Here is a 12,983-nt window from a genome sequence, read left to right on the forward strand (position 1 = left end):
GGTAGCTCTGTTGCTTTCTCTGCTTTAAACTAGTCTACAGTCACTGGAGGTAGCTGAAAGTATTGCCTTAAGCATCACATTTTAGGCCTGAGGTATTGTTTAGTTTTGTTTTGAGTGTAAGACCTATGGTCAGCTCTGAGGCCTCTCTCAAACCCTGGCTTTACACTGTGGAGTGAGCTTAGAATCGACCTATCTCTTTCCCCACCAACCAGGAAACATCTACTTTAAGGATTCATGGAACTAGATTGGTTTGATATAAATAATTCAGAATAATTTTTCTATCTTTAGGTCCACTAAAACTGTACCTGCAAAGCCCTTTCCAGCAGTACCTAGATCTGTGTTGGAATTTGGTGTAAGGATTTTGGTACATTTTCAGAATTCTGTCCACTATTCTTCCTCAAGAAACATTTTTTTTTTTTTTGGAGACACTCTATTTAGGTCTGGCCATCCTAGAAACTTATATGTAGATCAGGGTAGCATCTAAGTCAATCTGCTTACCTTTGCCTCCAGGGTAATGCTAGGAGAATAAAGGCATGTGCCATCACATCTGGCCAAAGGAATGCAGCAAAGTAGGAAAGAATAAAATATTTGAGGCTAGGGACAATTGGAATTTTATTTTCATTTCAATGGAAAAACCATTGGAGCATTTTCTTATAGGGGACACAAATCAATTTATACTTTAAAATGGCATGGGTTAACACTGCTTACAGTGTCTTTCGCTTGCTCAGCAGTGAACGTATGTTAACTGTGAGGTGAACATGTGGGCCCAAGTAATTGCCCCTATGTGCTAGTGAGAGGGATGTAGAGAAAAGACTTCTCTTCATAGACTGTAGGGAGTTTTGGTCTTGAAAAATGAATTAATAAACAAGTTTCAAAGTAAAAACAGAACTAAACTCTTAAGTATCCTGAAACTCACTGTTTTGCCAAATAAGGAATAAAGTGGCAGCATGAACTCACTTTTTAGGTCACAGGCTCACAAAAAAAACAGACTACTGTAAATCACTCTCATGTAGGGAGCTCCACTTCCTAATGGATCTTAGTGGACTATGAACTCTGCAGGTCCAGTTTCTGCAATTTCTTCATTGAAGACTGCCACTGCCTGCTCTGCTGCCTGAGCCCTATGAGACTTATCTCAGCTGGCCTTTCCACAGGCAGACAACAAGTATAGTCTGGGAACTCCAACAATCCAATACAGAAACACCTAAGACACAAGACCAATCTTTCTTCCCTTTTCTGGTATTGTAACACATTTACACTCATCTTTCCATTCTGTGGACTGCTAATCTACAATCCTCTATACTGAACAGAAGCTTTTTTTTTTCTCATTAAATCTCATGTATTGATTGTTAAACTTTATTTCCTGTGCCTCTGGAATTCTCATTCAGAAATTGTTTACCTATGCTTATAAATTGAAGCATGTCTTTTTTTAAAAGCAGTTTGGGGGTCTCAGGTCTTACGTTGTCCTTAGTCCATTTAGAGTTTTGTGCAGAATGAGAAGAACATCCTCTGTATGTGGATATATCAGTTTTCCTCACACCACTGTTGAAAATGCTGTTTTATTCTTTCTGGTGTATATTTTTGACATATTTGAACAATATTTCTCCCAGACTCAAACTAAACTAAGCTTCACAGAGGGGAATGGCCTCTGGTTGGTGACTAATAGTAAAAAGTCGGTATTGACAGGTGTTGTAGATGGAAATAAAAATAATTATAAAATTAAGACCGTTAAATGAAATCAGCTGGGTGATGGTGGCACATGCCTTAATCCCAGCACTCAGGAGGCAGAGGCAGGCAGATCTCCAAGTTCAAGACCATCCTGATCTATAAAATGAGTTCCTGGATAGCCATGGCTACACAGAGAAACCCTGTCTTGAAAAAGCAAGCAAGCAAGTAAGCAAACAAACAAACAATCAAAGTATCAAATAATAGAAAAATATCAAAACACCAATGGTCAGTTAGTAACTGTCTACAACACCATGGAAACTTTAAGAACCAAGAGTATTGAAATGGTCTCTAAAGAGAATTAACTCCAGATAAGAAAAATTATATTTAACTCCTTCATATTAATACCTAAGGATCCAAGGTTCCAGTATCTTTATACAGAAATCATAAAGGGCTATATCGTAAAGGGCTCAGCTATCTTTCACTGTAACCAATTCTGATAGAGGCTTCATGGAAGAAAGATTCTTTTGGGTTCTGTTTCAGAAGGTTCTGCTCAAGGTATTTGTCAGCAGAGCCTGTGGCAGGGGAGTCTTCACTTCACACAAAGGAAGCAGAAAGAAACCAAGAAACTGGGACAAGTCACCAAGGATAGAACCCCAATGACCTACTTATTATAAGTAAGTCTTACCTCTTAAAGGTTCTGGAACCTTCCAAAATAGCACCACTATGATTGAACATATGAGTCTGTGAGGCACAGTTCATATTTAAGTCCTAACAAGGATAAAGTTTTGGATATTAGGAAATACTTTTAAGATGTAAGAACAGAAGAAATGGCTCAGCGATTAAGAGGTTCTATAGAAAACCTTGGTTTGATTCCCAGTACCCACATACAGCTCATAACTGTAACTCTAGTCCCAAGGGATATGACACCTTCTTCTGGCTTCTGTGATCACTACAGGCAAATTGTGCACAGACATACATAAAGGCAAAACACCCATATGCATAAAGTAAAAATAAAGGTTAAAAAGTTGCCAGGTGGTACTGGCCCCACGCCTTTAATTCCAGCACTTTGTAGACAGACCTCTGAGTTTGAGATCAGCCTGATCAACAGACTGAGTTCCAGGACAGCTAGAGCTGCACAGTGAAACGCTGACTGGAAAAACAAAAACAAAAAACAAAAATCAAAAAACAGAAAACAGTAGCTTAAGTTCTAATGTGACAATCACATATTTCAAAGGGGGAAATTTGCAAAATGTTTTAAAGCAACAAGGTAGATGAAAAATAACAATATACACTATACCAAAGCACAAACTTTAAAAAAAAATAGATTTTATGTGTAAATAAAATCTGATATTTTTTTTGGTCTGAATATATACATGTCTACCATTGTATCTGATGTTTGCTGTAGTCAAGAGGGCACTGAATCCCTAAGAACTTAAGTTATAGTTGGCTATGAGCCACCATGAAGTACAAACTTTCTAAACTCATTCATTAAAAGTATTTCAAATTCCAGGGCTGGAGAGATGGTTCAGCAGTTAAGAGCACTATGCACTCTTCCAGAGGTCCTAACTTCAATTCCCAGCAATCACACTGTGGCTCATAATCATCTGTAGTTTGATCTGATGCCCTCTTCTGGTATGCAGGTGTACATGTAGATTGAACACTCACATAATAAAATTATCTATCTATCTATCTATCTATCTATCTATCTATCTATTATGAGAACACTGTAGCTGTCTTCAGACACACCAGAAGAAGGCATCGGATCCCATTAGAGATGGTGTGAACTATCATATGATTGCTAGGAATTGAACTCAGGACCTCTGGAAGAGTAGTCAGTGCTCTTAACTGCTATCTCTCCAGCTCCTAAATAAATAATCTTTTTTTAAAAAGTTTTAAGAAAAGATTTCAAATTCCATTTCAAGTTGTCATGTTCACAAAAGAACAACTCCAGTGTTAAATAATTATAGCCAATCCATACCAAACAAAACAGTATGTAAAGGAAAATTTCTGAAGACATTTATGATAGCACTCAAAATGATGATAAACTTTAAGTAAAAGGAACTGGCTAAGTACATGCTGGCACAGGCCTTAAATATCACTGCTGTGGGGAAACTGATGCAGGGAGAATGGTTCATGCCAACATGGCTGCATACCACTTGGAGGAGAAAAACAAGCAGACTACAAAAGCATAGTAAAATCATATACATATATGTTGTATACAGGAGTGTTTAAAACAAATAATTTGAAAGAAATTATAGCAAAGTTAAGCAACTCTGTCAAAATGGTAATAAACTAACAATTTTTATTCTTTTTGCTTCTGTCTTAAGTTTCTACAAGAACTCGCTTTACAAAACAAAATGATACAAGTTAAAAACATTTAGTTTGAAATAGGTTTTTAAGTATTATCAGATAAAATAGTAATAGAAAACTTTCCAGATCCCTTAAAACAAGCTACAGTTTTGAAGCAGACTACATTCCTGATACAAGATTATATCTATTGCATTCAATCTACAAGCAATATCTTGCTATTTCTAACATGTTTTTATTAGTTAATTTTGATAGGGAAAAAAGCCCACAAAACAAGTTACAAACCAGCCCAGATCAATATAGTTTACTTTCTGTTGCTTCCTTTCTAGCCTTTGGTAAGATCCAAGAATGCAATGCTGTTTCAAATGTAAGCCATAATAATACTACAGTAACAAAGTTTTTTATTATTACCAGACTAAAGTTCTAATTTGAATTCACTTAGAGACAAAGGTCATTCTATTTAAATGAAATGGGCATATATATAATAACTAGAAGGAAAACATAACATCCTAATATATCAATCCGTAGTCAAGCTGTTATCACTCTAATCTGAGGCACAGAACTCAGGACAGGTAGCACTTGTGTCTGTCTCAAGCTTCCTATGCTAAAGGTAAAGACTACTATTAGATGGCAGCCTCTCCCTTCAATCTCTGTATTCACTTTCCACAACCAAAGGTTTTATTCCAGTTTTCATAAAGCTCCAAGTCTTTTGGAGATACAGTAGGTCGCACAGTTTTAAAAGCATTTTCAAAATCAATATAAGCTATAGGTCGAACTTGATCCGGACTTATGGTAGCAATGTCAGCAGTGTGCAAACTGCGAATAGGACCAAGAGAAGCCTCTCTGCAAAGCTGTGTCATATCTGCTCCAGAAAACCCATCAGACTGCTGCACTATCAGTTCTGTTTCTTCATCACTGAGGCAACACTGCTCCTTAGACATGAGATTAACTACTATCTGTTTCCTGGCTGAAGCTTCTGGGAGAGGAATATAAAGCCTTTTCACCAATCTTCTCCGGGCAGCTTCATCAATCTCTTGGGGCCGATTTGTAGCTCCCACCACAAGTATACGGTCTTCAGAAGATGTAGTTGCTCCATCTAACTGAACCAAAAATTCTGTTTTTATCCTTCTTGAAGATTCATGCTCACCATCTCCTCGTTGAGACAATAAAGAATCTATTTCATCGATAAATATGACAGCTGGCTGCTGACACCTTGCAACAGCAAACAATGCACGGACCATTTTTTCTCCCTCACCTACCCACTTAGAAGTCAATGATGAAGCAGAGATGCTGAAGAATGTTGCTCCAGACTGACTAGCAATACACTTGCCAATCAGAGTTTTACCAGTCCCTGGAGGGCCAAAGAGTAGAATTCCTTTAGGGGGCCCTCGCAATCCAGTAAAAATATCTGGCCTCAACATGGGCCACACGACGATTTCCTTTATTGTGGCTTTGGCAAATTCTACTCCAGCAATATCTTCCCAATGTACTGGAGGCCCATGGTCCATAATTTCACTCATAATAAGTTCAACCATCCTTGGCTCCACATTCTTCAGACGATCATCAGTGAGGTATTCTGGTTCTGTAGACCCTGCCCTATTAGACCTGTGCTTCGCCTTTCCATTCTGCTCACTTCCATCTTGCTTATTAGATACAGGAGGAACAAACTTCCCAAATATCCCTCTCGATCTCCCGGCTCCCAGAGACTTTTTCATAACACCATTTGAAGATTTAGATGTACACTGGGATTGAGGACCCTTTTTTTTTTGATCTGCCCATAATTGTTCTTTTGCAGTTTTAAAGGAAGGCAGGCTATTATCTTCCCTTTGGACACTGTCTTCTGTTTTACTAGGAGCCTTATTCAGTGTTGCATTGGAAAGTATGCCAATGGTGTTAGAGTCATTAAAAACCTTCCTTTCTCGAGGATTTTCACAGCCAGAAGGAACATACGACAGATTAGATAAGAACATATTTAGTCCTGTGCTGGTTTTGGGAAAGCTTCGAATTTCCTTTTCAGTGTTTCCAAATAATGGTGTCATGTGAAATGTTGCAGTGCTTGACTCACCTAAAGATGTTGAGGTGAGACATGTCTTAGTGGTATTAGTTGCCACAGGCAGCAGACCACTCTGAAAAGGGGAACATCTCAGACTACTCCCTGGAATGGTTTGGGTCTTATCTCTGTCATGAACTGAACTGGATAACAGGTCAGCCTCTTCAGAACCTCCACAAACACTAAGCTGAGGAACCTCAGAGATGGTGGGCTCTTTACACATGACTACTGATGCATCAGCAGGTTCCAACAGAGACTCTTTAAATTTCTTGCCAGCTTGCATCATCTCCTGTACACTACTCATTTTGAAAACATTATTTATTGACAATCCAGATTGCCATTTGTCACTGTCAGCCTGTTGAGATCCTGCCAAAGCAAAAATGCTCTCTGCATAGTTATTCAAGCCTGTTACAACATTGTCAGAATCAATAATCGCAGAGTATTTTTCTGTATACCTTTTGAACAGGTTGGTAGCACAGACCTGAGAGATCTCGGAGTTGGCATATGCATACTGAATACGCAGTAGTAGTGCACGGTATGCATCGGCCTTCTGCTTTGGCGTGCATATGCTGGAAGTAACCACACAGTAATTCTTTTGCCATTCGTCCACCTGCACAGAGCTAGAGCTGGACATCTCCATGTCAAAGGTTCTATAACACAAGACAAAATTGAAGTCCAATCAGTATCAAGAAGAAAACAAAAGTATAAAACTCTCTGCTGAAAAAAAAATATACAGGCTGGAGAGATGGCTCAGCGGTTAAGAGCACTGACTAGTCTTCTGAAGGTCCTGAGTTCAATTCCTGGCAACCACATGGTGGCTCACAACCATCTGTAATAAGATCTGATGCCTTCTTCTGGGGTGTCTGAAGACAGCTACAGTATACTTACATATAATAAATAAATCCTTAAAAAATATATGCACAAAAAACTTTAATGGTTCAATTTCCCATTCTTATGAGATAGGTCATCCAAACAAATCAACAAAGATACTTCAAACTTAAACTACACCAGAGATGAAAAAGACTCAACAAATACTTACAGGCTACTGTATCTAACAGGAAAAAAAATTCTTCTCAGCAGCCAATGGAATCTCCTGTAAATTATATCACTTTTTGGATATCATCATATCTCACTAAATACAAAAGAATCAAAATATTCTCTTGTGGGGTGGAGAAGATGATTCCTCAAGCACTGTCCACTTTGTTTTTGAAGACTGGTCTCTCCCTGAATGGGAGCTCACCAAATAGGTTATAGGTTGATTGGACAGTGAACCTCAAGGACCAGCCTGTCTCCTCAGCATGATTACAAGTACCTGCCACCCTATTTCCTGTCCAGATTTCTTACATAGGCTCTAGGGATCAAACTTGCATTTTCATGCTTGTACAGAAAGCACTTCACTGAGACTAAGCTATTACCCCAGACCAGAATTACAAGATGCTATGAAAGTGTGAAGGCAGCTGGGGCGATGGCTCAGCAGTTAAAAGCACTTGCTGCTCTTGTAGAAGACAAGGCAACCACATGGCTACTCAAAACCACTGTGACTCCAGCTCCAAAGGATACCTTCTTTTGGCCACAATACACACACTCCTGCACACACACATATATACCCCTTCTGAATATATAAAGAGCAAAAAAAAAAAAAAAAAATCCCTCAAACTGCCAATCAAAAACTATGCTAATGAACTGAACAGTTCTCAAAAGAAATACAGCTAATAAATACTTGCACAAGTGTTCAACATTCTTAGTCATCAGGGAAATGTAATTAAAACTCTCTTGAGATTCTATCTCCTAGTAGGAATAGTTGTCAACAATAAAACAAATGACAGCAAAGGCTATCAAGGATATAGGGAAAGAGAAACCCTGATTCCCTGGTGGTGGAAATGCTAATTTGTTTGGCCACTAGAAAAAAAATCAACATAAATGCTTCTCAAAAAAACCCTGAGTATTGTACTCTTGGGTATATACTCCAAGAATTCTAAGCCCCCACGCCACAGAAATGCTAGTGCATCTATGTTTATAGCTACACTATTTACAGTAGCCATAAAACAACTTCAATATCTATCAATTGATGATGTATAAATACACAATGAAGTTCTATGTAGTCATAAAGAAAAATGAAATCCTGACATTTGCAGTAAGTCAATGCAATTGAAAATCTTATGCTATGCAAAATAAAACAGATTCAGAAAGACAAATACCTCATTCTCTCACATGCAGAATCTAGATTTAGAAATTGTATGTGCACACACATTTACATGTGTTTGTAGTTCAGAACTAGAAGGGGATCATGAGAAGAGGTTGTGATCTTTAGGGAGTTAAGAAATAGAGCAATGGATCATGTAATAGGAAAGTAGAAAGAGTTAGAAATTGTGTGTATGTGTGCATGCATTTACTATATATTTGTAGAGCATAGAAATAGAAGGTGATCATGAAAGGAGGTGGTCATCTTTAGAGAGGAGGAAACTAGAACAATGGGACAAGTAATAGGAAGGAAGAAGGGATCTAGTGAGAAGGAAGGAACAAGGGAAAAGGGTAGGCAGGTAGGAGACAGCAATGAGGGGAACAAGTCAAAACTAAGTATGAAGATGCCATAATAAGGGAGGGCAGGTAGGTGGCAGCACTGAGAGGAACAAGTCAAAACTAAGTATGAAGATGCCATAAAGAAGCTTTAAATCTTAAGGCTGCTTTCTAAGAAAAACCAGATAATACTAAGCAAGCCACTTACAGTTTTGGATGTTCAGATTTTCGGAAGGAACCACTGTGAGAATCAAATCAGGTGATTATGAAAATGACTTGAAGACTTGTACCCCCTGCTACACAAATGTAGAAACTGAGCTGAGAGAGTTAAAGAACTGACTTACTAGAGAGAACTCTGCTAATCAACGCCAGAAATCAAGGCCAAGTTCCACATGAGCACTATGTACTTTCCCAGGTACTGAATCCTTCTCGATGTTCTCAGCACAGGTTGAGCTGAATGGAACACAAAAATGGTGACATGTTTAATATTCTTAACAATTTATCATGAATAAATACTTGAAACACGATGCTACAAATCTTCCAAATTCTCCCCATCTCTCAATGTTAAAAATTAAAACCTGGGTTGGAGAGATGGCTCAGCAGTTAAGAGCACTACTGCTCTTTCAGAGGTCCTGATTTCAAATCTCAGCAATCACATAGTGGCTCACAACCATCTGTAATGAGATCTGATGCCTTCTTCTAGTGCATCTGAAGACAGCTACAGTGTACTTATATATAATAAATCTTTTAAAGGAGATGTCTTAGCACAAGCCTGCCAACTTAAGTTCTCAGGCCCTACATGGTTCCTGAAAGTAGTCCCTACCATCCACATGCACAGCTTGGCACAAATGTGCCCCCACTTACCACTAAATAATGTAAAAATTATTTTTGTAATGTACAATTTGTTTGCCTGCATACTAAGATTAAAAAAAAATTAAGAAAACCTTTTGGTTTCCTAAGTATTACCATAAAGCAAAAGAATTTCTACATTTGAAATGTAATTCCTATTTATCTGGAAGTATAGCTAAATAACCAATACTTTTTTATGTGAGCTATATTTAATATAGCTTTGGTGGTGGTGGGTTTTGTTTTGTTTTTGAGAAAGTTACTCTATGTAGCCCTCCCTGGCTGCTCTGGAACTCACTCTGTAGACCAGGCTGGCCTCAACCTCAGAGATTCACCTGTCTGCTTCCAGAGCACTGGGACTAAAGGGGTACACCACTACCACCTGGTTTAATATAGCTCTTTTTCTCTGACAATGCTGTGGAAAAAAATTATCACATTATAGGTAGCTGCATATACATCTTTGCTTATAATAGGAAAACTTAATATCTAGTGAAACTGTAATTTAAATCGAAACTGGATCAACAATTCTGAGGCAAGTAAGTAACCCTGCTTTCATCTTATTTTACTCTCCGTTATACAACACCAGAAATTAAGAACCTGAAGGAGAGGTAACTTGGAAAATCAAAGGTTAAAATGATTATATACAATGATTATAATTATCTTTATAGCTTCATTTCAGTCTATCAACTAAAATCACCAATTCTAGTCATTCTAAAAAAAATTGTCCTCTTCCACCACCATCTTTTTATTTAGAAGTCATCTCCCAAGTTTTACTTCCTTTCCAGTCAGTCATATCCTACAACTAGATATATACGAACAAAACAGTCTGCTGCCACTGCTCAATGACAAGTGCTCATTTCAACCACTGTGCACTTGATAAAATTTATAAAGTATGGGCAAGTGAGTTACATTTCAATTTTCTTCTTTAATTTTTCTGATTAAGAATGTTTTGGCCAAGGGGCTGGAGAGATGGCTCAGTGGTTAAGAGTACCAACTGCTCTTCCAGAGGTCCTGAGTTCAAATCCCAGCAACCACATGGTGGCTCACAACCATCCATGATGAGATCTGACGCCCTCTTCTAGTGTCTGAAGACAGCTACAGTGTACTTACACATAGAATAATAAATCTTAAAAGAATGTTTCCACATAGTCCCTGACAAACATTAAAAAAAAAAAAAAAGGTTTGGTCATTCAAACGAGACAGATGGCTTCTGCAAAGAGCTACTTTTCATTGTATTTAGATTTCCTTCAGTACCTAGTCCATGGTATCCACTAAAATAATGATTAAAAACTGGTGTGCCTACTATATGCCAGACATCAGTTTGAACTTTACAGAACTCTAACTAATGGAAATGTAGAGCACAGGATCTGCAGCTGTTTGACCTTCTTTACACACTGGACACTGTTATCTACTGGGGAAGGGTGTGAGTTTGGGTCTGAGTGTCTTTTTACCATGTCAGGGATCCCAGGCTCCACAGCTTTTACCCACTAAGCCATTTCCCAGACCCTGAATTCTGAATGCATACTCTGTTCTTTCAGCAGTGACTCTGAGTAGATCTCTCAAGCTATGTCTGTTTTCACCTGGGGGGAGGGGGAAAGAAGCAGTGTGCACCATTATTTAGCTGACAGGTTGTTGTAATTATTGAAAGCATTATAAATGAGTCCCAAGAACTTAGAAACATAAGAGATTATGAGTTATTATTTCTTCCCTTTGGAAGGTTCCTCCCTCAGGCCATAGCGACAGTGCAAGGCCTCGAACCAGTTATCACAACTGAAAAGTATCCTTATCCCAAATGCTTGGCGTCAGAAGGGTGTCTGATTTCTAAATATTAACGCATACATCAGGTAGGGGACTCCATTCTAAATACAACTCACGTATAGTTAGTACATACATTAGTTACATAACTGTAGATACTATTTTCTGAGCAGGAATGAATTTTTTTAAAAAAAGTTTCATGGTGAGGACGTTATTTTGGGGGTCAAGTTCAGATGCTGGAGCACTTCTGATTTTCGGAGAAAGAAAACACGATACTCAAAATGAGTACACTTAGGTGGGCAAACCTGCTCTAGCCTTCCCAGCAGTCCTAGCGGGAGGTAGCTGCGGCTGACTGACCCCAAACCGGCACGCCCAATGGCGTCCCTCAGCCCGAGCCGCTCTCTCGCCGCGGGCTTCCCAAGGCCACCCTCTCCGAGAACCCGAGTCTAAGGAAGGACAGAACAAAACAAAACCCAAGTAAACGCCCAGCATGGCGACCACAGCCCCGGCCCGCCGGCCTACCGGCGCCCACCTGCGCTCTCTGCCGGGACAGCAGCCACCGAAAAGCGCGCCCTTCGAAGTGCGCCTGCGCGACGTGACGCGCTCGGCCCGCGCTGCGCATGTGTGTTTGAGTAAGGTCGGCGGTGCGCGCGCGGCACGCAGCGTGGGGGCGGGGCCTCGGAAGGACTGAGGTCGCCGCCCCCGCCCGAACGCGGGAATTCGGGTTTCCCGCCCGCGCGCAGAGGGAGACTGATCCCGCCGCGTGGCGATGGTTTTACCTAAGCAGTCCCTTGGCTTCCCGTTCCCTGCAAGCTAAATATGTCCTTTTTGCCGAGCTAGGTGCTGCAAAGTAGGCAGAGGCAGGGAGAGAGGAAAGAAAGCGCAGGATTGTAGAGAGCGGGAGTCCCCTGGGAGGGCGAAACCGACCCGGCGGGGAGGGGAAGGGGAGGTCTAGGCTCGGGGCCGCCACTCCAGAGTCGGCCCGCACCCCTGCGCGCCCCAGTGCATCAGCAGCTATCAATCAGGCTCGAATTCAGGAAGATTTGGTAGAGGTTACAGCTAGCATTAGACGGAATACCAGGATTACCGAAGCGGTAGCTGGCAGGGCTCCAGTAAGAACTGAAGAGACTTTTTCTCTTTAAACTAAAGAAACTCTTTTCTTTTTAAACTAATCGTAGGTAGCTTGCAGTCGCTGATGGAACTTTCCCCTCCTAGCTTTGGGCCCCACCTCGCCCCACCCCCACCTCTCTATTACCAGCCGAGACAGCTTGCAATTTGGGGAGAGGTCACCAAGGGTTAGGTTCTTAATTGTTTGTATAGGCATAACAAGCCACTGGGTCAGGCTCCAAGCAGTCGGGAGCTGATTGTCAGAGAGGGGAGGGGAGGGAAGGGGAGGGGGAGCTCTCTCTCTCTCTCTCTCTCTCTCTCTCTCTCTCTCTCTCTCTCTCTCTCTCTCTCGGGTTTCTTTGTCTCCAACCCTCTTTGCTAAGCCTGCCTGTTTTCACTGGAAAAGATTTAACATTTCTTTTCTTCATCCTATCTCCTCTTTCAAATACTTAACCAAAACTCCTAACCCTGCTTGCCCTACGGCTCTGGGCATTTTCAATCACGCTGAAGACCTTCCTTACCCCATGCAGCCATTCCCAGGCCTGCATTGTTGAGCTTGCCTGCTTTTCTGACCTTTAACTCCAAAAGCATGGTCTCCTCTCTGCCTCTTAACCGGCTCCCTCCTCCAGAGGCTGCCGAGAGGTCTAGCTTGTCTTATTTTTCCCCTAAATTCAAAATTGCCTTTCAGTTTCCTACTGAGTCTGAGTTTTGTTTTGGTTTTTTTAATTATTTTTTT

At 40.4% G+C, this 12,983-nt stretch overlaps 1 protein-coding gene across 2 annotated transcripts; it reads right to left on the reverse strand.

Moving 5' to 3' along the window:
- Window positions 1-3,947: 3,947 nt before the first annotated feature.
- On the reverse strand, window positions 3,948-11,752 carry Fignl1 (fidgetin like 1). 2 transcript variants are annotated; one of them, XM_052198051.1, is made up of 3 exons: window positions 11,673-11,752; window positions 8,884-8,992; window positions 3,948-6,672 (listed from the first exon to the last, which is right to left on the reverse strand). In XM_052198051.1, exon 3 carries the CDS (start codon window positions 6,660-6,662, stop codon window positions 4,629-4,631), a length of 2,034 nt encoding a protein of 677 aa, XP_052054011.1. In that variant the 5' UTR covers window positions 6,663-6,672; window positions 8,884-8,992; window positions 11,673-11,752; the 3' UTR covers window positions 3,948-4,628. The 2 variants fall into 2 exon arrangements, with proteins under 2 accessions (XP_052054011.1, XP_052054012.1); XM_052198052.1 differs by having other exon boundaries at window positions 11,663-11,752.
- Window positions 11,753-12,983: the final 1,231 nt, after the last annotated feature.

The sequence above is a fragment of the Apodemus sylvaticus genome, chromosome 11 (genome assembly GCF_947179515.1).
Source record: "Apodemus sylvaticus chromosome 11, mApoSyl1.1, whole genome shotgun sequence".
Lineage (NCBI taxonomy): Eukaryota > Metazoa > Chordata > Mammalia > Rodentia > Muridae > Apodemus > Apodemus sylvaticus.

Coding starts and splice junctions, on each gene's coding strand:
- Fignl1 (XM_052198051.1), bottom strand. CDS start 6,662: ATGGAGATGTCCAGCTCTAGCTCTGTGCAGGTGGACGAATGGCAAAAG.